The 23602-nt window shown below is 43.4% G+C and overlaps 1 protein-coding gene across 1 annotated transcript in view; it reads right to left on the bottom strand.

Moving 5' to 3' along the window:
• Positions 1–1385: 1385 nt before the first annotated feature.
• PCP4 (Purkinje cell protein 4) overlaps positions 1386–23602 on the bottom strand; it is a 58405-nt gene continuing 36188 nt past the window's right edge. Inside the window, exon 3 of the mRNA XM_063180910.1 lies at positions 1386–2200. Within this exon, the coding sequence (XP_063036980.1) occupies positions 2073–2200 (128 nt within the window). The 3' untranslated portion in view covers positions 1386–2072. The remainder of the gene's footprint in view (positions 2201–23602) is intronic.

The raw sequence follows: 23602 nt of genomic DNA, 5'->3' as shown, positions 1-23602 counted from the left end.
GTACATTAGGGCTGTGTCTGTGAGATGCACTCTGAACTGCACACTGAAGAAAAGCCCTGCTGCTGGAAGAGCCATAATTCATTTACTAACAGCCCCTGTTGCTGTGCTTCAATAATGCAATCATTTTCTCTGTGTCCCAACCATATGATTATTCCTGTTGTGTAGGAAATTTAAGTCCAAGGAATGTCAGATCAAATATAAAAGCCTAGTGCTTACCCATAGTTTTTATTCAATTAAGTAGCCATTACAGAGCTCATGCTGTTTCAAATGACATAATGCAGAACACAAATGCAGTCTTTTGTTACAAATATATGTTCATCTAAACAAAATGGCACCAAAACAATCCAAAGCCATTACAATTTTTAGATTATTATGCTTAGGCTATCATTATATGGTGAGCAGTTGCTGTGAAACACGAGTGGGGGAACTGGGGCCTCCACAAACCACACTCTGAGCACAGCAGCACTGTTATTTGAGGTTTATTTGTGAAATTCTGAAATGCAGAGGGAACAGTGCTGATAGAAAAATAAATAATGAAAGCACTGAGCTGACTTTGCAGGTGATGAGTGGGAAAGTCATGCCTAGGACCTGACATAGAAAGAGACGCCACAGGCAGGGTCTGGCTGTTCCCCCCAAAAATTAATTTTCTGTGCCTTCCTCCCCAGCCTCAAGCAGCTCACAAATGATGTTTGCACATGCTTTCTTCTCTGCCCACAGGATTTCTCCTGCTCAGCATTCCCTGAGGGCTCCCTGTAGCCAGCACAGGGCCAGAACTTTTTGCACCACCTCCAAAATGATGCCCAGCACCACAAGTGCCTGAACCTGTAGAAGGTTTTCCCTTTTCCTTTGTAATCCCCCAGCTCTGCATCTCTCCAGCACTGCTGCCCTGATGGGCTCCTTGGGAAAGCCATCAGGCCCCTCCTTCCCTTCTGTCCCTGCCCCTGCTCTGGATTTCTGTTTAAATGTGATTAATGATGCATTTATCCCATTGCCCTGGTGATCAAACACTCGTGTGGAAGGTGGGAGAGGAAGGGAAGAATCCCCTGGGCAGAGCTGGGAATGACCCCTGGATCTGTGCCCCTGAAGGGGTGCAAGGCTGGCAAGCTGTCACCACTCACCTCCCCACTTCAGACACATTGTAGCTGATTTTTGTCGATCCAAACCTGGGCTAACTCACCAATAAAGGGGCTCAAAGCTGAATACAGAACAGTGCAAATGGACACAGGAAGCCTGGTATGATTTACTCCTCAAACACTGAAAATAATATGGAAAGAGAGGGATGGCACAGAAACAGTTGTTGATTATGTAGAGACTGAAAAACCAACATGAGGAAATAGAGTTTAGACGGTCAGTTTCTATTTTTACAGACAAAAATCAATCCCAAATTTCCAAAGGTATTTTGTGTCTGGTTTATTATTTTCTTTCCATAACAGTCAACGTGGTCCAAGATCTCTGAATGTTATCATGCAAAGAGGAAGGACAGGCACAATTTCCCCACTCAAACCACTTCATTGACACACTTGCAAGACAAAAATAAACTGCTCCCTGCTTCCTACACCCCTCATGCCAGCTTCTGTCTGCAACTTTTCTCTTTTCTTTTTTATTTACTTTCAACTCATTACAAGAAAGTCATTTTATTTTCACATTTTGCTGGCAGCTGGAAGTCTCCAAATGAGGGAAGCAGGGCTGAGATGCATCTATCTCATCCCTCAGCAAAAATTCCTGCAACATACGGTGCTGTTACGACTCTGAGCTTTAGGTGGAGAGGGAAACAGGCATCTGGGCTGGGTTCATTTGTAACGCTGCACTTGCTGGATTAATATGGAAAGACAGATGAAGGCAGACACTTTAATTACTTCACCCTAACTTTTTATTACAACATCAAGTAAAATGGTGAGTTACAGAGGATAATGGGCGTGAAACATCTGGGATGAAGTCGCACACAAGCTCATGGGTTGTTATCTGCCAATGGGGTTTTAAATATTGATAATTTCTGTACATGCATCTTTGTGTTATTTCTGATCTTGATAAATCATCTCAGGATTACTTTGTTTTGAGCTGTGAGGTAGCTACTAGGACTGGGAGCCAGCTTTTTTCTTCTGGAATTTTCTGAACTGGGACTGTATCGCCACGGCCGCCCGCTCTGTCTCTGGCGCGTCCATGTCTATGTCAAACTCCTCTTGGACCTTCTTTTGCCCATCTGCTCAAAGGAAACACAACAAAAAACATCAAATCAGCAGCTTTTTCACACAGGGATGATCACTGAACAGCACAGGTGGAAAATTCTGCTGCTTTCTCCTTCTTCCTAAAGATCCTTATTAAATAATGAGGTAAAAGCCCTTTATCTCTTAACCATATCTCAATTTTCAGGAAAGGCATCAATAGACACAGACATGGAAAGGGAGAGCAGATTCAGGGAAAAAACCTAGCACAAGTTACATCAAACCCCTCCCAGTGACAGAGTCTGGGGAGCTGGGCACTGAGGAGCAACATCCAAAGGGTGCTCAGCACTCATCCAGCATCTGGGCAAGTCCTCACAGCCCAGGGAGAACTTAAAGTTCCTTTCCAACCTAAATTATTCTACGTTTACTCTAAAAAAAGAGGCAGATTAAAATATTTTAAAGTAGAGGCATTAAGACCCTGTTCTTATCACACCTCCAACATGAGAGGAAGAGATAATACTTCCTTTCCTAAGGCTAATTTCCATCCTTTCCCCTCGTTTCCTGCCTCATCCCTTCCAACACGCACATCCCTTCCCCTCTGAATCATTTATGTCCAATCTCTCCACCACTGTGCTGCTTCCCTCACTTCTCTCCAGGCTCTGCTCTTGTCTTTCATCCTCAATCCTTGGCTCTTTGCCTCCCTTTATTCCCAGGCCCAGCTTTCCCTTCAGCTGCATTCGGCCTCCACGTGGCCAACCCAGCTGACTCTGCTGAATTTTCCTTCACCCACCTACAAGTTAAAAGTGCAGCCCTGGGAAAATTCCTGCCCTGGTTGCAGAGATAACCCTGAACTGCCTGGACTGAGCTGGTGGGAGCACGTTTGCCCCACTGACCTTGTCACAGCATTGAGTTTTTCACCATAAACTGGTTTGTTAAACTCACTGATGCCACTCTTGTGTGCCAGCCTGCAGTGCCCGTCACACCAGGAGTCTGCAGGGAGCTCTGCTTGGGGGAATTCACCCATTTTGAACCACTTTGCTCTTAATTCTTGACATTATTACCTCCAGGATGCTCATCTCCAAGTAGGGTTAATGCAAATAAAGGCAATTTATAATAATAATAACAATTTTCATATTAAAATGATGAAAATAAATTTATCCCCCTTATAGTCTCTGTCCTGCACACTAGAAAACAGGGATGCCATTCCATGGTTTTAGCATCAGTCCTACAGGATTTCTTGCCTTTACTTCTTGTTCTTACTCAAAACTCAGCTTTTGTGTCCATTTTCTATAGACCACTCTAAACAGAAGAAACATTTCAAGGGAAGGTTTTGCAATATCCCATATTGATTTTATTTTAACTACAGTAATCAAATAAATGTAGCTATGCTAATGTAAGATAAATGTTCACTTGGTATTTTGTTTTATTTAGAAAACATTTAAGAAGAAAGATGAAAATGGAAGAAGAAAGAGAAAATCTGGATTAAAAAAGAACAGCTTGAGAGCTCACCAAATTTTATTACACAGGCTAATGAAAAGCTAAGCTATCAAAACAAAGACTTGTGTGGAACAAAATCAATCCATTAACTTTATGTCATTAAATCACAGAATCATGTCATTAAATCTGAGAATCTGCATGGTTTGTGTAGCTATTCAAGCAATGCAACCACCCTGAGTACAGAAATACAATTATAGTTTATCTTGCGTGGGGAAGGGACGTGAAGGTCGGAAATGACACAGCCAAGGAGAAACTGGAACTGATTTTGATTTGGTATTTATGGGTTAAAGGCAACCTAACAGTAAAAGTGGAGTCTGTCCATGGATTTTAGCCTTTCAGAGGAATAATTGCTGTCCTTTGGAAATGCCAGTTGGGAAAACCAGATGGGTGATGAACAGACACAATTGGGTCTGTACCTCTTGAAGAAATCTGGCCTGTACAGCTCATTTCCTATTACAGCCAAGTTTTAGCACTATCTTAACTTGCAACAGTGACTCAGCAATCTCACATTAACACTTAAGAAAATGCAGCATTTAGTGAAATTTGTCTCTAAATTCCCAGGACACTTAAATCTTTGCTTGATGCCATCATCACTGCTTTAAAATCAACTGTAATACATAATTCACAGTATCTCAAGGTCTAACTTCCTTTTATTTAACCTGCAGTTGTTGACATCGAAATCAAAATTCCACATGAGCTCTTCTCTATTTCTATTTTCCTGTCACCACTAAGAAATGCTAGGACAAGAAGTTTTCAGCCATGACTTGGACTTGTAATTAAGAAATCAGAAGTGTTCAAATGGGCCAAGATATTTATATGAATAAAGGAGAAATTCATAATTAGCAGATGGTAGGGAAATACAATGATTACACATATATGCATAATATATATTACAAAACAACATGTGCATTATCTGTGTAGGTAATGTAATATAATGGACATTTCTGTATAATTTTATTTCTCCCTATGCCCATATTTCACTATTTTTATACATGGATGGTCCATCCACATTTGCATACATAGAGAATATATAATAATATATAATTGCACAGACACATTTGCTTAAAGAGTTAGTTTAAGTACATATAGTTAACATAGTTTAACATAGTTTAAGTCTTATATTAAACTGAAAAGAGCTGGATTGGGTGTTACCCAAATTTTGGGAGTGGATTTTCTTGGAGTTCTCCCCAAACCATTTCCTATTGATACCTGTCACAACACAGACACTTTACCAGATGGACTGTCAGTCTGGGGAGAAAATTCAGTGGGGTGCCAGCTTGGGCTTTGTCTAAGGGAATAAAATTTTAGCTTTTACCTTGAGCTGCTTCCCTAAAAGCAGCCTTGTGATTTTATTAAAAAGTATCACACCCTGCAAACAACATGGTTTTGCTGGTTGGGAGCAGGAGTTCCAACTCCTTTGTGACAGGGGAGCTGGAACCTGGTGATCTTTAAGGTCCCTTCCAACCCACACCATTCTGTGATTCTACAAATTAAGAATTAACCAATTGATTACAATGGAAACCCAGTCTGGGCTCAGGAACTGCACAGATTTGAAATCACCTCAGTGCACTGATGAAAAGATTAAAGCCTTTTTGCACCCTTCCTACTCCATATCCACCCATGGCACAGTGACTTTTACCTGTCAGTAGTTGTTCACATATCTCAGGCGTGCAGGCTGCTGGATTTGAGTCCTCAAATCATTAAATTTCTGCAGAGAGCTGAAAGCAAGCCTGTAGAAATGCTCCTCTTTCATGCCCTCCTGGTTTTCCTTTCACAAGGGATAATTACCTTGGAAATGGTCTGAAAACCCAGGAAATTCTTGCTCTCAGCAGGCCACAGCACAGGTAAGCACTGGCACAGGTTTTACTCCTGGATTTGATTTTTCCATTCCTGCTGGTGGGGGCCAACCATTCTGACAGCAAACCACCTTCCCAAGCTGCCTTGATGTGGCAATAAAGGTGCATCAGGATTCCATCCCCACCCTCTGCCACACACAACCTTTTGTTGGTATCTTCACTTTCTAAATTAAATGATGATTCCTTCCACATGGGTATCTGAGGATACCTGAACTACACCCACCCCCAGGAGAAAACCAGGGGAAAAAAAACCCCAAAACTGTTGTCAGCAGACTTAAAACTCCTGAGCTTCTTGTGATTTTACAGGATTCAGAGATGGTTGATAAGCCCTGGCCTGCATTTTCTGCTTTCTGAGGGGGACTCTGCTTTTATTAGCACCACAATAAATAAATCCTCCTAACCCTTCCCACTGAACTCAGCTATTGCAAGGCTTTCCCTGAAAGATTTCTTCATACTTGGCTGGCCTCTTCCAAAGACACCCTGACAAACCAGGGGAGCTAGTGCCTGTCCCTGCTGGGCCCTGATCACTGCCAGCAGTAGTTGGGCATACCAAAAGATTTGGCATAACAAAAGATTGTTACCCAATGAATTTCCCAAAATCACATTTAACCACGGACTGGCTCTGGTGCCAATTGAGGCAAATCTGATCAGTGGTGGGGCAAACTCCTTGGAGAACTGTTGTATTTGCTGGGAAATGTCCCAAAGAAGGCAGGAATGATGAATCTGACTCCACGTTCTCAGAAGGCTAATTTATTACTTTTTATACTGTATTATATTAAAGAATACTATACTATACAATTTAGAAAGGATACTTACTAAATGCTAAAAAGATAATAATGAAAACTCCTGACTCTCTCCAGAGTCCTGACACGGCTTGGCCCTGATTGGCCAAAGAGTGAAAACAACTCACAGCAGAATGCAATGGAACAATCACCTGTGGGTAAACAATCTCCAAACACATTCCACATGAGCACAACACAGGAGAAGCAAATCAGATAATTATTGTTTTCCTTTTCTCTGAGGCCTTTCAGCTTCCCAGGAGAAAAATCCTGGGAGAAGGGATTTTTTCAGAGAATGTGAATGCCACAGAAAACAACATGAAGTGCCTGCTGAAAAGGGGCTCCCCACACCCCAGCACCACCACGCTGCAGGGCTGAAGTGACACAATTTATAGGGCACAGGTTTTCCCTCACCACAGGCAGCACTCATCCCAGCAGGAGAGCCTGAAGCAGCAACTAATGAGCTGCTTTCCAAGTCTCCCATCATCTTGCACTGCTGCAGCTGAAGAAAGATCTGTGTTTTCCTTTTCCAGATGAAACAGCATTAGAATGCTGTTGCCATGATCTGCTAGAGCGCCCTGTGATCCATGGCAAACACTGGATGGATAATGAAGCTGAAGGAAAACAATAAAATCTTACACATAAATCTACCCATCAAGCTCTGAAGAAATGTGGTGCAAATGTAATTATTCACAAATGTGCCTCCAGCTATTTCTTTCATTTACTTTTCAGCTATGAAGCAAAATGAATTGTGATAACGCTGGGAAAAGGAAACATTGCTTATTCCATATGGGCCAAAAGTTTCAAGCAGTCTTTTGTGACATTTGAACACAGCCTAAACAGACCAGTCCTTCCCAAAACTGCTCAGGGAAGGGAAAAGGTTAGTGGGGTGGAAAAGGGGACTCAGTCTTTATTCTCAGAAATTCCCATCTTCCAGATGAAACGGAAATTGCTCGTCACATTCGGGAAAAACATTCAGCATGAAAAATCACATGGGCTGAAGCCTCTCCCTGGCATTTCATGTCTCAGGATCCATCCTCTGCCCCTGCTCACATCTAACAGGAATTATGGGGCCAGACCAAAGATGGAATACACTCATAAAAATACTGCATTTTTCAGAGGCTAAACTGCAGCGTTTGGGAAAAAAAGATTCAATGGAGTGTGGGACAGAATCACAGGGCCAGAAGCAGAGTTTGCCTCAGGCAGGATCATTACCTCCCACTGCTCCAAAGATTTTTCAAGCTGTGACAATCTTTATCCCAAGCTATTACACCAGCCTATCCAATAAGGCAGGACAGCCCCTAATTAAAGAGGAGCAAAATGGGCAGGAATCACACGGATGCTGACATCCATGTGCAGCATTATCTTTATGTGATGGGAAGAGTGATTTTGTCTGCCCAGACTCCACAGATCAACCAGCCAGCTGGAGAAAGCATATGGATGCTCAGAGGTGTGGAGGCCACACTTAACTCCTCACAAGGAACAGTTTTAAAAGCCAAGAGGTGATGTTGGCCATTCTTTCCCTTCTGTATCTACTTGAGGGTGAGGAAGTAAATGACTCATTTCTTAGGGGAGTTACAGAATGATGGAATGGTTTGGGTTGGAAGGGACCTCAGAGATCATCCAGCTCCACCCCTGCCATGGCAGAGACACCTTCCACTGTCCCAGGCTGCTCCAGCCCCAGTGTCCAACCTGGCCTTGGACACTTCCAGGGATGGGGCATCCATAAAATTTCTGGGCAAGCTGTTACAATTCCTCACTAAGCTCACAGTAAAGAATCTCTTCTGATATCTAACCTGAACCTAAACTCCCTGTCAGTTTGAAGCCGTTCTCCCTTGTACTTGGAATTGTCTCTCTCTTCCCAGCTCCTCCAGGCCCTGCAAGGCCACCCTGAGCTCAGCCCAAAGCTTCTCCTGTGCAGGTGAACAATGCCAGCTGTGCCAGCCTTTCCTGCCAGCAGAGCTGCTCCATCCTCTGCCCATCCTGGAGCCTCCTCTGGGCTCTCTGCAGCAGCTCCAGCTCCTCCCTGGGCTGAGCCTGCCCTGGCCCAGCCTGAGGCCGCTCCCTCTGCTCCTGTCCCTGTTCCCTGGCAGCAGAGCCCGACCCCCCCGGCTGTGCCCTCCTGGCAGGGACTTGTGCAGAGCCACGAGGGCCCCTGAGCCTCCTTTGCTCCAGCCTCAGCCCCTTCCAGCTCCCTCAGCCCCTCCTGGGGCTCCAGCCCCTGCCCAGCTCCGTTCCCTGCCCTGGACACGCTCCAGCCCCTCCAGGGCTCTCCTGCAGGAGCAGAACTGGGCCCAGCCCTGGAGGGGCCTCTCAGAGCCAGCACAGAGGGACAATCCCTGCCCTGCTCCTGCTGCACACACAATTCCCCATCCAGCCCAGCTGCCAGGGGCCTTCCTGGACACAAAGATTCAGCCTCTTCATTAATAAGCACAGAATTTTTCTCTAATTAGATTAGGAACAACAATAATTGTCCTTCCTGCTCATCAGAAGTGCTGCAGGGTGAGATGTTCAGTTTGTGACAAGGGCTCCATCCTTAAAGCTGTTCCTGTTTTGTCACTCCAAAGGAAACCCAGAACTTCCAGGGCCACCTTCCAGAGTCCAGGGCTCCCTGTTGGGTTTGTCAGGAGAGAGGCACTTGATGGCTGGGAATTACAGCTTTACACAAGGGGGTTTTGTTTTCAGGTTTTCGAAGGTGGGAAATGCTGGGGAAATGTAAAGTCCATAAAGGAACCATCTCTGAAACTGAAAAGCAACCCCTGGAGCTCAGCAGTCTCCTGACACTTCAAAAGCTCCATGTGGAAAAAAAAAAAATAAAGGTTATCATTAATGATAAGACTAAATGTAACATCTATTTTAATCTCAACTACACCAATTGGTCCCAGAATATCACTCAAAGCTAGCCAGAAATAATTAATATCATTTGATTCAACTGTAAATTACAATTTGGTATAAAGAACATGACCTTATTAGGCAAGCAGAATCTTTTATTTTTCAAATTGACCTTTACTTTCAGAATATGGTGTTGCTATCTCAAACTCGAAAAATTAGTTTTGCTGCAAAAAATAATGGTTGTTCTTCTATAATTTTAAAAATGTTATTTCAGCATGAGGTTTTGAAATGTCTGATTAATCTTTTTTTTTTCCTAGTTGTAATAATGTTGGAGAACAGGAATATTATTTCTGACATAAGATAAATGAAGTAGCATAAAAAATATGTACATTGGGGTAATATAATGGAACAGAAAGGAATAGCAATAAAATTCAGTTTACAGAAATTGCATTCTCTAGATTGTAGCCAACTACAGATGAATTGATTTTGCTCAACAATTAATATAGAGACAAATATTGTTTTTCCTTAAATGCTAATATTGTTTAAGCAATTATTCCTCATCTTCAAAGTAATTAATGGATCACTGCCAGCCTTTTAAAATGGTTTACAAACACATAACTGATGCACAGATAGGTACATAATTCATGGGAGGCATTCTGGGAATGAAACCAGAGGCCCTAATTCACATTCCCACACGGATATCAAACTTTGTGCAAGTTTAACTGGGAACCTAGCAAACAAAACCAGCCTGTTTTCAGCTCTTAATCTCATCTCTTACCAGCTAAAGCTGTGTCTGAAGGTGCTAAACTGGCAAATTCAGCGGCAGCTCTGGGAACTGAAGGGAAATGGTGCTGGGGATCAAGTGCTGGCACTGACACAAATCACAGAATTTCCTGAGCTGGAAGGGACCCCAAGGAGCACAGAGTGCAGGTCCCGTCTGATCCCTGTGTTCCTGCAGAATGATGTCCCATCTGTCAGGGTACCTGTCACCAATTCCCTGACTTCTGGGACTCTGGCTGGGGCCAGAGAGACCCTCCTGGAGTGGCCTTGTGTGAGGAAAGAGAGACACACTGGATCTCTGCAGTCTTCAGGTTCTTGTTTATTGTTATCTTATCTAAAGTTTTGCATGCTGCCCACACCAGGCTCAGCACGCTGGAAAAGCCCCACAAAAATTGGCCAACTATCTCTTGTTCCAAGGGCTTTTAAGACTGAACTATCCAATGAAGAACTGACACCTGGATTATTTTCCCTTTTAACCCAATAACTGATCCCAAAGAGCTGCAATGGGGACTTTTCTGCCCAATTACAAAATGCCACCCAAACCCATGGAGAAGGAAGAAGCAGCATGAAGAACAAACCCAGGACAACACCCTGTGCCCTCCATCTTGCTTCCATCCACAACATACTAAAAATCCCCAAAACCTCAATTTCTCACCAAGTGATACACCTACACTGCTCTCTATAATCTGTTTCACACTTTTGTGGATTCCAGTCTATCTTGAAGTCTGGGAAACTTTCTCCATGGATGAGGGTCAGAGTCAGTGCTGCCCTGGGGGTCAGGGCACCCCAGAGCAGACACAGAAATATTCCCTGTGCCCTGAGTTTCCACACCCACCAGCAGGGATAACACACCCAGCCCTAACTCAGCCTCTCCTACAGGTCAGGATGCCAAAATCCTCCTCACAAATTCAGCCCAGAATTGTGAGAGTCTCATTCTGCAGCTGCCCAAGGCTCCAGCCAAGTTTGAAATAGGAATTGTTACAAGGTGGTTTTAATTTCCTCTGCCATTTCCAGGTCTCATTTCCCAGTTAAACACTGTGCCTTTAACCAGCTTTGCTGTGGAGGGAGCTGCATTTCAGCAGTGCCTGAAGCGAGCTGCCCTCCTGACTGGCTCCTCCACTGCTTGATTAATATATGATCAGTTATTTCCCTATTATGGTAGCATGCAGGCGCTCCCAGCCCGAGCTGGGAGCCCTAATGTGGTTACAAATGCAGAACAATAAATTCTTTCCCCTCCACCACCCCTCAGTGCTCTGACCTTTGCAAAAGTGTCTTCAGCAGTAACGTTTAAAATAACAATGGGAGAACTTCCTCAGGGCTACCTCGACACCAGCACATTACCCAAGGCCCCAGCACAGCTCAGGCAGCATCCACAGCTTCCCTGAATATATGACAGCATGGCTGGGATTGTTCCAGACAGACTCTGCCAAGGGACGAGGCGGCAGAGGATGGGACCCCCGAAGGAAGGAGAGTTCAGCCCTTTTGATTCATCTTTGCATCAAAACCATAGAAAAGGCTCTCAACCCATTTTGTTTTCTAAGAGGGATGTTGCCCCCAGCACTGTGGAAGCCCAGGGCACACTGGGAATATTTCTGTGTCTGCTCTGGGGTGCCCTGACCCCCAGGGCAGCACTGACTCTGACCCTCATCCATGGAGAAAGTTTCCCAGACTTCAAGATAGACCAGAATCCACAAAAGTGTGAAATAGATTATAGAGAGCAGTGTAGGTGTATCACTTGGTGAGAAATTGAGGTTTTGGGGTTTTTAGTGTGTTGTGGATGGCAGCAAGATGGAGGGCACAGGGTGTTGTCCTGGGTTTCCTCTTCATGCTTCTTCTTCCTTCTTCTCCATGGGTTTGGGTGGCATTTTGTAATTGGGCAGAAAAGTCCCCATTGCAGCTCTTTGGGATCAGTTATTGGGTTAAAAGGGAAAATAATCCAGGTGTCAGTTCTTCATTGGATAGTTCAGTCTTAAAAGCCCTTGGAACAAGAGATTGTTTGGCCATTTTGTGCCTTCTGATGAAAAGCTGCAGAACTCACAGCAGTGAGACTGTTTTACTGATAACAAATAATAAACACCTGAGTGTGAACACGAAACACCATCTCAGGTGCCTTCAATCCAGACCCAGAGAAACCAACAACTGGTACCACCACACAGCACTTCCAAACCCTTTCCTGCTCCAGACTGCAGAGGAACTGCTTCAGAATGAGCTGGCACTCACTGCTAATTGTGGGATGACCAATGATACCTGAGGGCACTCACCAGGAAAACACAAAACCAGAGGATTTTATCTTCCAGTGGTGGCGCTGCCTCCCTCAGCTTTGCTTTGCAGGGATGCTCCCTCAGGAGCAGCTGGGGAAGGAGCTCGGAGAAGTGGCAGCTATCACAACATGCCAGCCAGGAGTGGCAGGAAAGGGGGATCAAACCCCTGCCTGCCAAAGTGACAGCAGCTGGGGAAGGTGGCACGGGTTACAGAGCAAAACCTGTCAGTCACACAAAGGAGAGGAATCAATCAAAAGAGCCGTGCTATGGAGTCAGAAGATGGTTTTTTCCATGCACAAAGAAGAGTGAGGCTTTGCCCTGCTCATCTTCAAAGTGGAAAATAAAGGCATTTTTTGGAGTCACTGGATACCAGCATATCTGTTAGCAACTAATGAGAGGCTATTTTAAGTTTACAGGGTGATTTTAATAAAAACTACTTTATCAGCACTTGGAAAGTCTCAGTGAGAAAATACTCTCCTCTTGTAAAATCTATCACAGCTTTTAATTACAAATGACTTAATCCCACTCAGAGGTAAAGTACAGGAACTGAGCTTTGCCATTCAGTATCACATTCTGAAGCAAAGGAGATATTGCAGAGAAATTCTTCCCTTCTTCTCAGAGAAATTCTGCAGGGTGAGCAGGCCCTGGCACAGGTTGGCAGAGCAGCTGTGGCTGCCCCTGGATCCCTGGAAATGTCATGGGCAGGTTGGATATTGGGGCTTGGAGCATCCTGGGACAGTGGATATCCCTTCCTATGGAAGAGGTGGTTGGAAGATGAGCTTGAAGAACCCTTCCAGTCCAAACTATTCTATGATTTTATTTCAGTATCTTCTAAGCCTTGTAAACATTATCAATAAGAAACACTCTACTGCACGGATTAAGAGCAAGAAACAAACAACTTTAATAATGACCAAGCAGTGCAGCTTTTATTTGCACAAATATGAGTATGCTATTTATTTATTAAATAAATTAATAAATTCAATAATTTATCCTATTGCTCAGGATGCAATAGGATAAAGCAATTTTAGCACAATCACACACACACAAAAAAAGCCACTGCTTTAAAGCCACTGAATGTTTTTTTAACATCTTGCACTACCTGCCAGTTTGGGGATGCTTGTGGAGGCAACCAGTCAATAATTGGGTAGAAGTGGAGCTTATGAGGTTAAAAATGCCTAAGGAAGTACCTGGAGTCTTTTAGTGACAGAACAGAATTGTCAAGAGGGTAAAAACACACTGGGATGACCAAACCTGCTCTAAGAGATTCCTTCAGGAGAGCATTTGGCAAAAGGAAGTTTGTCACCCCTCCTTAAAACCAATCTCATCCTTTCAGGAGAGCCCCAGAGATGTGATGGATGTAAAATCCAGAACAGCTCCAAGGTAGTTCAGCCTGAGCAAAGACCAGGAAACTCTGATGGGCATCAATTTACCATGAAACCTGGCCTGCCACTGGCTCTCACATCACTGGCTCCTGCATCACTTGGCTTTGTCACTTCACTCCAGCATCCACAAGCTCAGCCAGAGTGCCAGATAGATTCAGTCTGACCAGAAGTTTTACTGACTGCTCCACAGAATGAAATTTTCTCACAAAAGGTACAGAATTTTAACATCTCTGACTCCTGAAAGCAGTCACCCAGCTGTAGTTTTCCACCATAAAGCAAAGAAATCCTGTTGCAGGAGGGTTGGATCTAGGAAATTTCCACTGTTTTCTTTTGCTTGGGCTGTTACCCGAACAGAATCATTCATTTGAGTTTACATGTCTCCACTGAACACAAAGAGCCACAGTCTCTGTTTATTTCCCCTGCAGGCTGGCTTGCTTAACTTTCCTAGGAAGAGAGGAGGGGCTGCTCAGGAAAATGTAGGATAACACCGAAACAGCAGCACAGGGGAGATAAATGAAGATCCAGTGGCAATGTGGCTCTGAAAGAGGATGAGAAGGAATTAAATGCTGCAGGGTACTGTGAGTGTGTTCCAGTGTGTTCCAGGCTGTCTTGCCCAAGAGCCACTTGGAAAGCCAGGTTACATGTTCTGCAGAAGCTCATTAGGCCAAATATTTCAAAACCAGATTCTAGGTAAAAAGATCTGGCCAATTTCTAGGAGGGGGAAAAAAAAATCCTTATTCTAACTTAGAACTATGGAATAATTTAGGTTGGAAGAGATCTTTGAGATCTATAAATGAAGCCAAACTTGCAGGTGTTTAGCAATGGAGAAAAGCAAGGATTCCAAGGGTGCAACTCCAATATTTTTTGGACAGCATGAATCTCACCCTTGAATCCCTTCCTATACTGCTTAATTCTCCATTAGTGTTAAAGGCAGCTCAGAGGGACTGGTTCAGATGTAGGCATTGTTCTCTAAATGAGTTACACTGCCTGAGCCTGAGTGCTGCCTGGACTACACACTGCAGAATTTCAGAAGAACACACTTATCTGCTATTTCATGAGAAATTCTTTCTCACCAAATGAATTATTTAGCCCTCATAAAAACTACTACACTGAAACTGCAGCAGCTAAGAAATCTTGTTTGCTCCAGGAAGGAAGAAAATAAAATAAAGGTAGGCACACCTTCTCCCACAACTCCAACTGAGTGCTCTGATCCCATGGGATGGAGAAGAAGAGAACAGCTCACCTTCAGCAGAGGGTCAGAGTGAACATTTGTTCCCTCTGCTGAGATGGCCAGGGAAGCTGCCAGTTGTGGAGCTGATCTGGATCCTCTCATGCTCCCTCAGGAGCTGACTGAACACTGTGCATACACTTTTCTTTTTATAGAAATATAGTTGAACAGACAAAAAAAAACTGTATCAGCACTCTCACTCTCCTTTCAATTTAATTCAGAGATAGTGAATTTTTGTGTACACTGTGTGCCTTTATGTGTACATCAATAAGACTCCTTCCATACCTCTAATAAGGGATTACAGCTAACACCACACAAGCAATATCAAATGTTTCATGTGAACAAGCAGCCAGATGACAATTTCTGAGAGAGCTGTAATTGAATTCAGCAGCTACAGCAAACACCAAACCTCTGCTCTGCTGCTTAGCCAAGAGAGAGCCAGGGGATGGCTGCTGCCATCCTGAGGGGTGGAGGTGCTCCAAGGAACCTTCCTGAACCAAGGAACCCTCCAGAACCAAGGAACCCTCCTGAACCAAGGAACCCTGCTGAACCAAGGAACCCTGCTGAACCAAGGAACCTTCCTGAACCAAGGAACCCTCCTGAACCAAGGAACCTTCCTGAACCAAGGAACCTTCCTGAACCAAGGAACCTTCCTGAACCAAGGAACCCTCCAGAACCAAGGAACCCTGCTGAACCAAGGAACCTTCCTGAACCAAGGAACTGTGCTGAACCAAGGAACCCTCCTGAACCAAGGAACCTTCCTGAACCAAGGAACCCTCCAGAACCAAGGAACCCTCCAGAACCAAGGAACCCTCCTGAACCAAGGAACTGTGCTGAACCAAGGAACCCTCCTGAACCAAGGAACCTTCCTGAACCAAGGAACCCTCCTGAACCAAGGAACCCTCCTGAACCAAGGAACCCTGCTGAACCAAGGAACTGTGCTGAACCAAGGAACCTTCCTGAACCAAAGAACCTTCCTGAACCAAGGAACCCTCCTGAACCAAGGAACCCTGCTGAACCAAGGAACCCTGCTGAACCAAGGAACCCTCCTGAACGCAGCCTGTGGCCAAGGCAGCCAAAACAGCCCTGAGAATGCAGGAGGAATAAAATGTGGGTGCCAGATGAGCTGGGTGGCCATCTGTAGAGGACAAGAACACTTTATTGCCATGATGCTCATGGCTGATCCAAGCCAAGGAACACTGATATCACACTGGGATCTGCATGCAGAGCTCAGGAAACCACAGTGAGCACCTCCCTGTGCAGCTCCCCAACATGGTGCACTCACCAGAGAGCTCTGATTTCACAGCACAGTTACACTCACATGTTCCTTCCATGCCAAAGCACACAAAGTTACTGCTTCATCATTCCTTAATGGAAGAAATCCAGCCCCACCACACATCCTTGCCATGTTTTCTTCTTTTCCCACCCCTACTGTGGAAACTGATGCTGAGGTGGACACGACTCTTGGCTCTGATGCAGAACTGGAGCACAGCTCTGCTCTTCCACTCATTTCCTGTCCCAGAGTAATAAAAAAGACCTTATTGTCACATAGGACAATTTACTGTTTAGCATAAGGGAGTAAAAAATGGCAGTGAGCAGACCCTGAAAAAGAGGGGGGATGAATCCAGAAGGACAAGGTGTCCCCCTGAGCAGCCCTTGCATTTCCCAAAGGCAGTTCTGCCCGGGGAGGCTGAAGCCTGGAATTGTAACAAGTCAATACCAAAGCTCTGTGGGATTTCTTGCCCCTGCCTTGAGCCTCTGTGTTTATTGAGTGAGGACTGATGGTTGTAAGGTAATGTAATTTTCCAAACCTTTCCAAAGCAGCAAAGATAATGAGCAAGGTCTGGCTCCAAAGCCACTAGACAGTACTTCAGATCCTACTTCTGCTTTTTTTTTGTTTTTTCCCTTTCCCCCACCTCATAAAAAAACAGAATTCCAAACCTTCTAGGGCCTAGGCACTGACTCAGCAACATCCTCTTTTGAACTCAGTGCTATTTCAGAAAAGGGTGGAGGGTTGTTCTCCCCCAAGAGTGCAGCTCTGTGTTCTGACAAGCATCTGACTCAAGGGTAGATCATTAATGCTGCCTTGCAGTGGGCTTATTCTCAGGTGTGTAGCAAGGAGGAGTATCCACCTTTTTATAGCCTGTGTATTGATTAATCACACCCACACTCCTTTTTATTTTATTTTTTTTTTTATGTGGGTAAAAGCAAGCATGCTTTTCCAATAAAGGAAAGAGAAAGCAGGTCCATATTCCGAGCTCTGCATCTACATCAGGAGGTTATGGAGCAGGGAAGTGAAAATGGTCTCATTATCCTGACAGATGGTGCACTTCACAAGCCCACACAGAACACTGAGGACACAAAGGAAGGTTGTACGTGCTGGGAGTGTGGTGCATTTCTGAGCTGCCAGACAAGTGGTGTGTGAGGTACCACACTGGCCCTCCAGCCTTGCTGCCTTCCAGCCCTCAGAGCTGGAACAAACCCCTTTTGTCATCCTCTGCCTCCTTTCCTTCTGTCCCCCCTTTTAATCCTCCCATCAAAGAAAGATTCCTCTGTAACTTCGATTTTTTTTTTTCAATGCAAAAACATGTTAAGGCAAAACAAAAAGCAACTTTTATTAATATGAGCTGTCTAGAAGAAAATGAGGCTTCCTATTAATCTTATCTTGGTTTTCACCTCACTAAGTTTTCACCTGGTGCCTTTTAACAACGCCTATTTAAAATCAATTTTTTCAGGAGGGGTGGCCATTGATTCAGCTAAGTGCTGCAATTGCAATTAGAAAGTTATTAAACCCTGTGCCAGATAGACTAATTGACATGAAAATCTGACTGAGGCCAGGGGATAAAGGTTCCCCTCCTGCTTCAGCTCTAAGTTTATTGCACACATAAAGCTATCTTAAAAGAACATTCAGGTTACAAAGTTGAACACAAGAAAGTTAATAAATGACAAAAAGAACTGATACCATTAGGCAAAATGAACTGAATCACTGAGTGGGCAACTTGAATTTTTGACATTGAAACTTCCATGGTCTTAGGAGCACAGTGTTTCCTAGATTTAAAGCACAAAAAATGCATTTTGATGCAACATATGGACAGCCACATGGCTCCTCAGCACTGCTGCTTGGAACTGTTAAATCAACACCAGTTTTAATGGAGTAACTGGCAGGGGTGGGAGGCTGCTGTCCTGTTCCTGAATCAGCAGCAAAGGCAATGACCTTGACTATTTTTTGGGTGGGATTCATGAAGCTTTGGGTGGGATTCATGAAGTTTTGGGTGGGATTCATGAAGCTGTCAGGAAAGGAACAATGAGAAAGCTCTGATGCCCTCAGATGTGGTGGCTGCTCCTGCTCCACCTCGGCCATCCCAGCTCTGCCCCAGCCCTGATGGTCTCCACAGCCCCCAGCAATCCCCAACAATGCTGTGTCTTTATTTGGATGTTCCTGCTCCCCAAAACTGCTCCAGGACATTCCCTAACATCAGAATTCCAGCCCAGCCAGTCCATATTCCTCCCAGCCTGTCACCACGATATTTTATGAAAAATCCCTTCACCAGGATTTCTTCTCCTGGCAAGATGAGAAGCCTCAGCTTCTCCATGTTTTGCTCTTCTGGAATGTGATTTGGAGAACTGTTTAACGCAGCATGTGAATTGTTTTTAATTAATGGCCAATCACAGCCAGCTGTGTCAGACTCTCTGAGTGTCACAGGTTTTATTGTCATTCTTTTCTAGCTTTCTGATGTATCCTTTCTCTTTCTTTAGTACAGGTTTAGTATATAATTTCATATAATATAATATAATTTCATATAATATAATTTCATATAATTTCATATAATATAATTTCATATAATTTCATATAATATAATATAATTTCATATAATATAATTTCATATAATATAATATAATATAATATAATATAATATAATATAATATAATATAATATAATATAATATAATATAATATAATATAATATAATATAATATAATATAATATAATATAATATAATATAATATAATATAATATAATATAATATAATATAATATAATATAATATAATATAATATAATATAATATAATATAATATAATATAATATAATATAATATAATATAATATAATATCATGGTGACACAACCAGTCCATATTCCTCCCTCCCAGTCCTGTTTCCCACCCCAAAAATATCAAATCCTGCCTAATCCCCTGTGGTTCCACCTTCCTGAGGAGCCCCTAATTAACTCCTTTGTCACCCCATCCTTTTTACCTGCCTGCTCCAGCTTCTGGGACCCTCTGCTCCCAAGCAAGGAGGAAGATTTTTTCCTAAGCAATTGTGGTGTTTTGGGAGCACAGAAAGGGCACCACCCTGCCTTTGGCTTCAGCTCCTGACCAAAGCATCACTGAATGTAGCAGCAATCAAGGAAAACTATGATCTCCTTAAGCCTTTCAAAGACAGTGTTGGTTTAATTGCTTTAGTGTTTACTATTTGGCTCAGTGATGTTAAATTTTCACAGAAAAAAAAATAATAATTAACTGCTTCACTGAACCCACACAAATGCAGGACTTGTATAACAGATAGAAAAGTCACATCCCAGATGACAAATCTTACATTTCTGTTCAAAGTGACAAAGGCTCAAAGCAGTCAGACAAAAGGCCACCAGAAATTGTTTTTAATTTCTTGATGTGCTAACATTTTGCTCAAGCCTCATTTTTGGAAAGTACTGGAATGACTTTGCTGAACCCTTCCAAAATAATTCTGCTTGAGGCAAGCAATCAAAATGACAAATTTCAGCCTGAGCAATTGGATTTTGGCAAGGTTGTGTACAACTGAAAAGGGAGCTTTTAACCAGCAGAGTTCAGCAGCTGTTAATCGGCCTTGCCACCAGTCCAGATTGCAATAAACAAAATAAGTGCATGTAATAACAGTGAAGGAATGTAAACCAAATGAAATAAAAGTTACAGATAGCTGGAAAATCTTTAAAAGGGATCAAAATCAGAGAGTGAATGTTACTCTGCTGGTGTTTTTAGAGTTTCCAATGACTTCTTGAAGATTTAAGCACGGGAAAAAAACTGAAAATAGTTGAGTCACTTAAAATGATTACACGGAAGGCAAAAATTAATCTGAGTAGTGCTTTACACATTCTGTGTTGAGGATTTCTCTCAACTTATCTCTGCTACTCAGTTAAAAAATTTTGTAGAAAACATTTTCCCTTGTGTGAATTTAGACCCTGCCAGGCACTTTTTAAGGTCTGCCTGGATTTACAGACATGCCAGCTTGTCAATAAAGCTGATGAGAAAGAGCATCAGAGCTGCCACACACGGCTGCCCATCCTCAGATCATCTCCCAGCCCGTGTTTTCTGATCCAGAGAGATCCATTCCTCCTCCCCCTGCTTCTGAGGATTGTAAGGACAAAGGCTTACAAGCATCTGGAAGAAGGACTAAGCTTTTCATGCATCTGCTCTGCCTCAGAAAACACAAGCAAGGAAGGACTGAAGCTGGGACTCACATCCCTCACTGCCTCCACAGTGCTGGATGGGCAGAATGCACAGGACACAGCACACCCCAGTCCCTGTTCCACTGAACCCCAAATAATTGTCTTTACTGCTCCAATTTTAGACCTGACTGTAAACAGAACCAATTAATTATTTTTTTCTCCTCTTTTGCTCAGGAAACTCAATTACTTCTCCTCCTTTCCTTTCCTTTCCTTTCCTTTCCTTTCCTTTCCTTTCCTTTCCTTTCCTTTCCTTTCCTTTCCTTTCCTTTCCTTTCCTTTCCTTTCCTTTCCTTTCCTTTCCTTTCCTTTCCTTTCCTTTCCTTTCCTTTCCTTTCCTTTCCTTTCCTTTCCTTTCCTTTCCTTTCCTTTTTCCTTTTCCTTGAAATTTCCTTTCCTTGAAATTTCCTTTCCTTTCCTTTCCTTGAAATTTCCTTTCCTTTCCTTGAAATTTCCTTGAAATTTCCTTTCCTTTCCTTGAAATTTCCTTTCCTAGAAATTTCCTTCCCTTGAAAGTTCCTTGAAATTTCCTTTCCATTCCATTTCCTTTCCTTTCCTTGAAATTTCCTTTCCTTTCTTTGAAATTTCCTTTCCCCTTTCCTTTCCCATTTCCTCTTCTAATTCTGCTACTTTAAAAACTGCTTTGTCTCTTACTTGTGTTTCTCTCCTTCCAGGTGTCTCCTCACCTGGCCCTTGCTTAAACTGAATTTCCTTAATTTCCTTAGTCTAGGGAATTATTTGTGAGACTGGAGAGGAATGAGAAATTTCAGGTGAGGGTTCACTATGACTCCAAATTAGAGCATTAGTTCAGGACCCTTCTTTATGGCAAATTAATTTTCTTTACTAATGACCCAGACTGCAAATTTTCCTGGGAAAACAGAAGGGGAAATGAGGCAGCCAGAGGGAGAAGCAGCACTTCACTTGGCTGTGCTGGGAAGACACAAAATGAGAGGTGAGACAGAAGAAACGAGGGAGACAAGAAGAGGAGCAGACAGAGAAGACCTTACTTGTGGAAAAGATGAAAGGCAAACCTCAGGTTTTCTGAAGAAAGCAAGGAAAAAGTGACCTGACCCATCACAGCAGCCTGGCCTGGCAGGAAGGAGCAGGAGTTTGGATTCAGCCTGGAGCATCCCCCTCCCATGGCACACTCACCTGTTGCCTCAACAAGGGCCCTCAGTGGCAGGAAAATATCAACTTACACAAACCAGGGACTGGTTAGAACTTCAACATTGTGAGTGAATGTCTCTTGGGCCTTGCAAAACCAGCAGAAAGCGCTGCCAGGAGAGCTGTGGCAATGTGCACCACAGAACTGAGAGTTTTCCAGTGCTCACCTCAAGCTGTGCAGCCTCTCCTGGGCAGCAAAAGCAAAACCTTCTTCTTTTTTTTTTAAGCAAATCGATCAGATTTTCTCCTGAAACAACTCCCTGATGAGGGCAGAACACCTTGGGGGATTTTTAAACTGCCTGGGCTGGAAGTCCACATTGCTTTTTGTGTTCTGTTCTGTTTTCTGGCACGCTTGGCCAAGCTTATCAAGTGTTTTGTCACATTCAGACAGCATCACTTACAACAACAAAAGGTATCCCTGACACCAGCAAATGAGGCTGGCAGCTCTGAGCTGCATCACTCCCTCTCTCAGCAATTACACTGAAATTAAAGAAAAAATAAATCAACTCAGCCTTTTGCCAGAAAAAATAAACTCTGCCAGGCCAGAACCTCCAGAAATCCACAGCACAATGGAAGCAGCTGCTCTCTAACTCAGCTCAGGTTAATTGTTGGTTTCTACTTTGCAAGTTCTGTCAAGAAATTCAGCCCCAAATATTCACCACAGTACTACAGAATCCTGCAGAAAACTCCTTACAGCCACAGAAAATTACTGTGGTGTCCAAAGAGTTGTGGGAGACTCAAAACAAAGGTCAAATTTATGGTAGTTATAAAATCTTTTCATGCCAAGTTTCAAATAAATTTGGGTATATTTATAGTTTGGAGAGGAAAACAGTAACTTCTTTGTGGTCTCACATAGTATCCACTCAAAAATCATGGCAGTTGTGGATGTGCTTATATTTAATTTCATTTAAACTTGAAACAGAACTAAACTGAGTTGGAATTAAAAGCTCACATAAACAATTATGTGGAGAGAAACTACAAAGCACTGGTATCCCTTGATGCAGCTTTCTTCACTGGCTTTTTTTTTTTTGTGTCCATCATCTTCTACTGCAAGAAGAAAAAGAACTAATAAAAGGAAAGAAATAAGTATTCTAATTCCAACTCAGGCTGGACTTCAGCCAGTCCACCATGTAATGGCAAAAATGCTAATGTTAGCTGCAGTAATCTTCTTAAGATGATGAATAGAGACCAGGAATCTTCACAACTCTGCTGCATCTGAGAACAGCTTCTAGACTGTGTTGTCCCCAAGGTTTGCCCGTGGCATGGAGAGGAATGGGGGGGAATTGCCAAAAATTACATTTTCTTTTTGATGTTCTTCCACAATGGAATGGTTCTGAGCTGAGGAACCTCTGGAGGATTCCACCTCATGACTTAAAGCTTTTGATTTCTGTGGTCACTCCTGTGAAAACCATAAATACTTGCACAAGAATTTTGATGCTTTTCTCTGGCATAGCTGTGGAAAAGCTTCAAAGAGGTCGAGCAGTGAGAGCAGACAATGCCCACCAAGCCTCCCACACCTGGTCCTGCTGGGCAGATGGCACAGGAATACACATCATTGTTTATGGACCATTCATCTCCAAACCCCTTCCCACTGGGGTCTAGAAAAGCCTTTTCTTTTTCTTTAATTTGACAGAGGAAGGAATTTCAGCCAAAGAAGTTTATCTGAGATGAGACCCAGTGGTGCTGATGGAGAGAATGATTGATTGGCAATGCCAGTGTCTTGCCCTCTGCTGACAGCATCCATCACCCTTTGACAGAAAAGGTCCAAACCTCCACATCTTCCATTTGTCTTCTTACCTTCTTGGCTAAAATAAGCCAGGAATGCTTTTCCCCCCATTCCTCCACATCTTTGCCTGCCAGAGGCAGAGCTCACACCAGAGACACAGATCTCTCACCAGACACATGGACTTCTGTTGTGAACAGATTCATTGGAAAGGTCACCAAGAAATTTCTGCCAGTGACAAATTCAGCTGTCTGCCTGATGAATACAACCATTGGTTGAGATTAAAATACACATTTTCTGCTGGTAATTATTTTGCTGGATGCTCCAGGACACCAAACAGCCTTGGATCCAGCTCAGCTCTGTCCCAAAGTCCCTCCCTTGATGGGTTCTGTCCCCTGAGAGGTGAAAGGGAGGAGGTTGTCTGATTCTCACCTGTGCTCTATGAACCTGGATAAGCCAGG

This window comes from Melospiza melodia, chromosome 2 (genome assembly GCF_035770615.1).
Source record: "Melospiza melodia melodia isolate bMelMel2 chromosome 2, bMelMel2.pri, whole genome shotgun sequence".
Taxonomy (NCBI): Eukaryota; Metazoa; Chordata; class Aves; order Passeriformes; family Passerellidae; genus Melospiza; species Melospiza melodia.
Note: the sequence above shows the minus strand (reverse complement) of the source record. Positions and strands in the feature narration are given on the sequence as shown.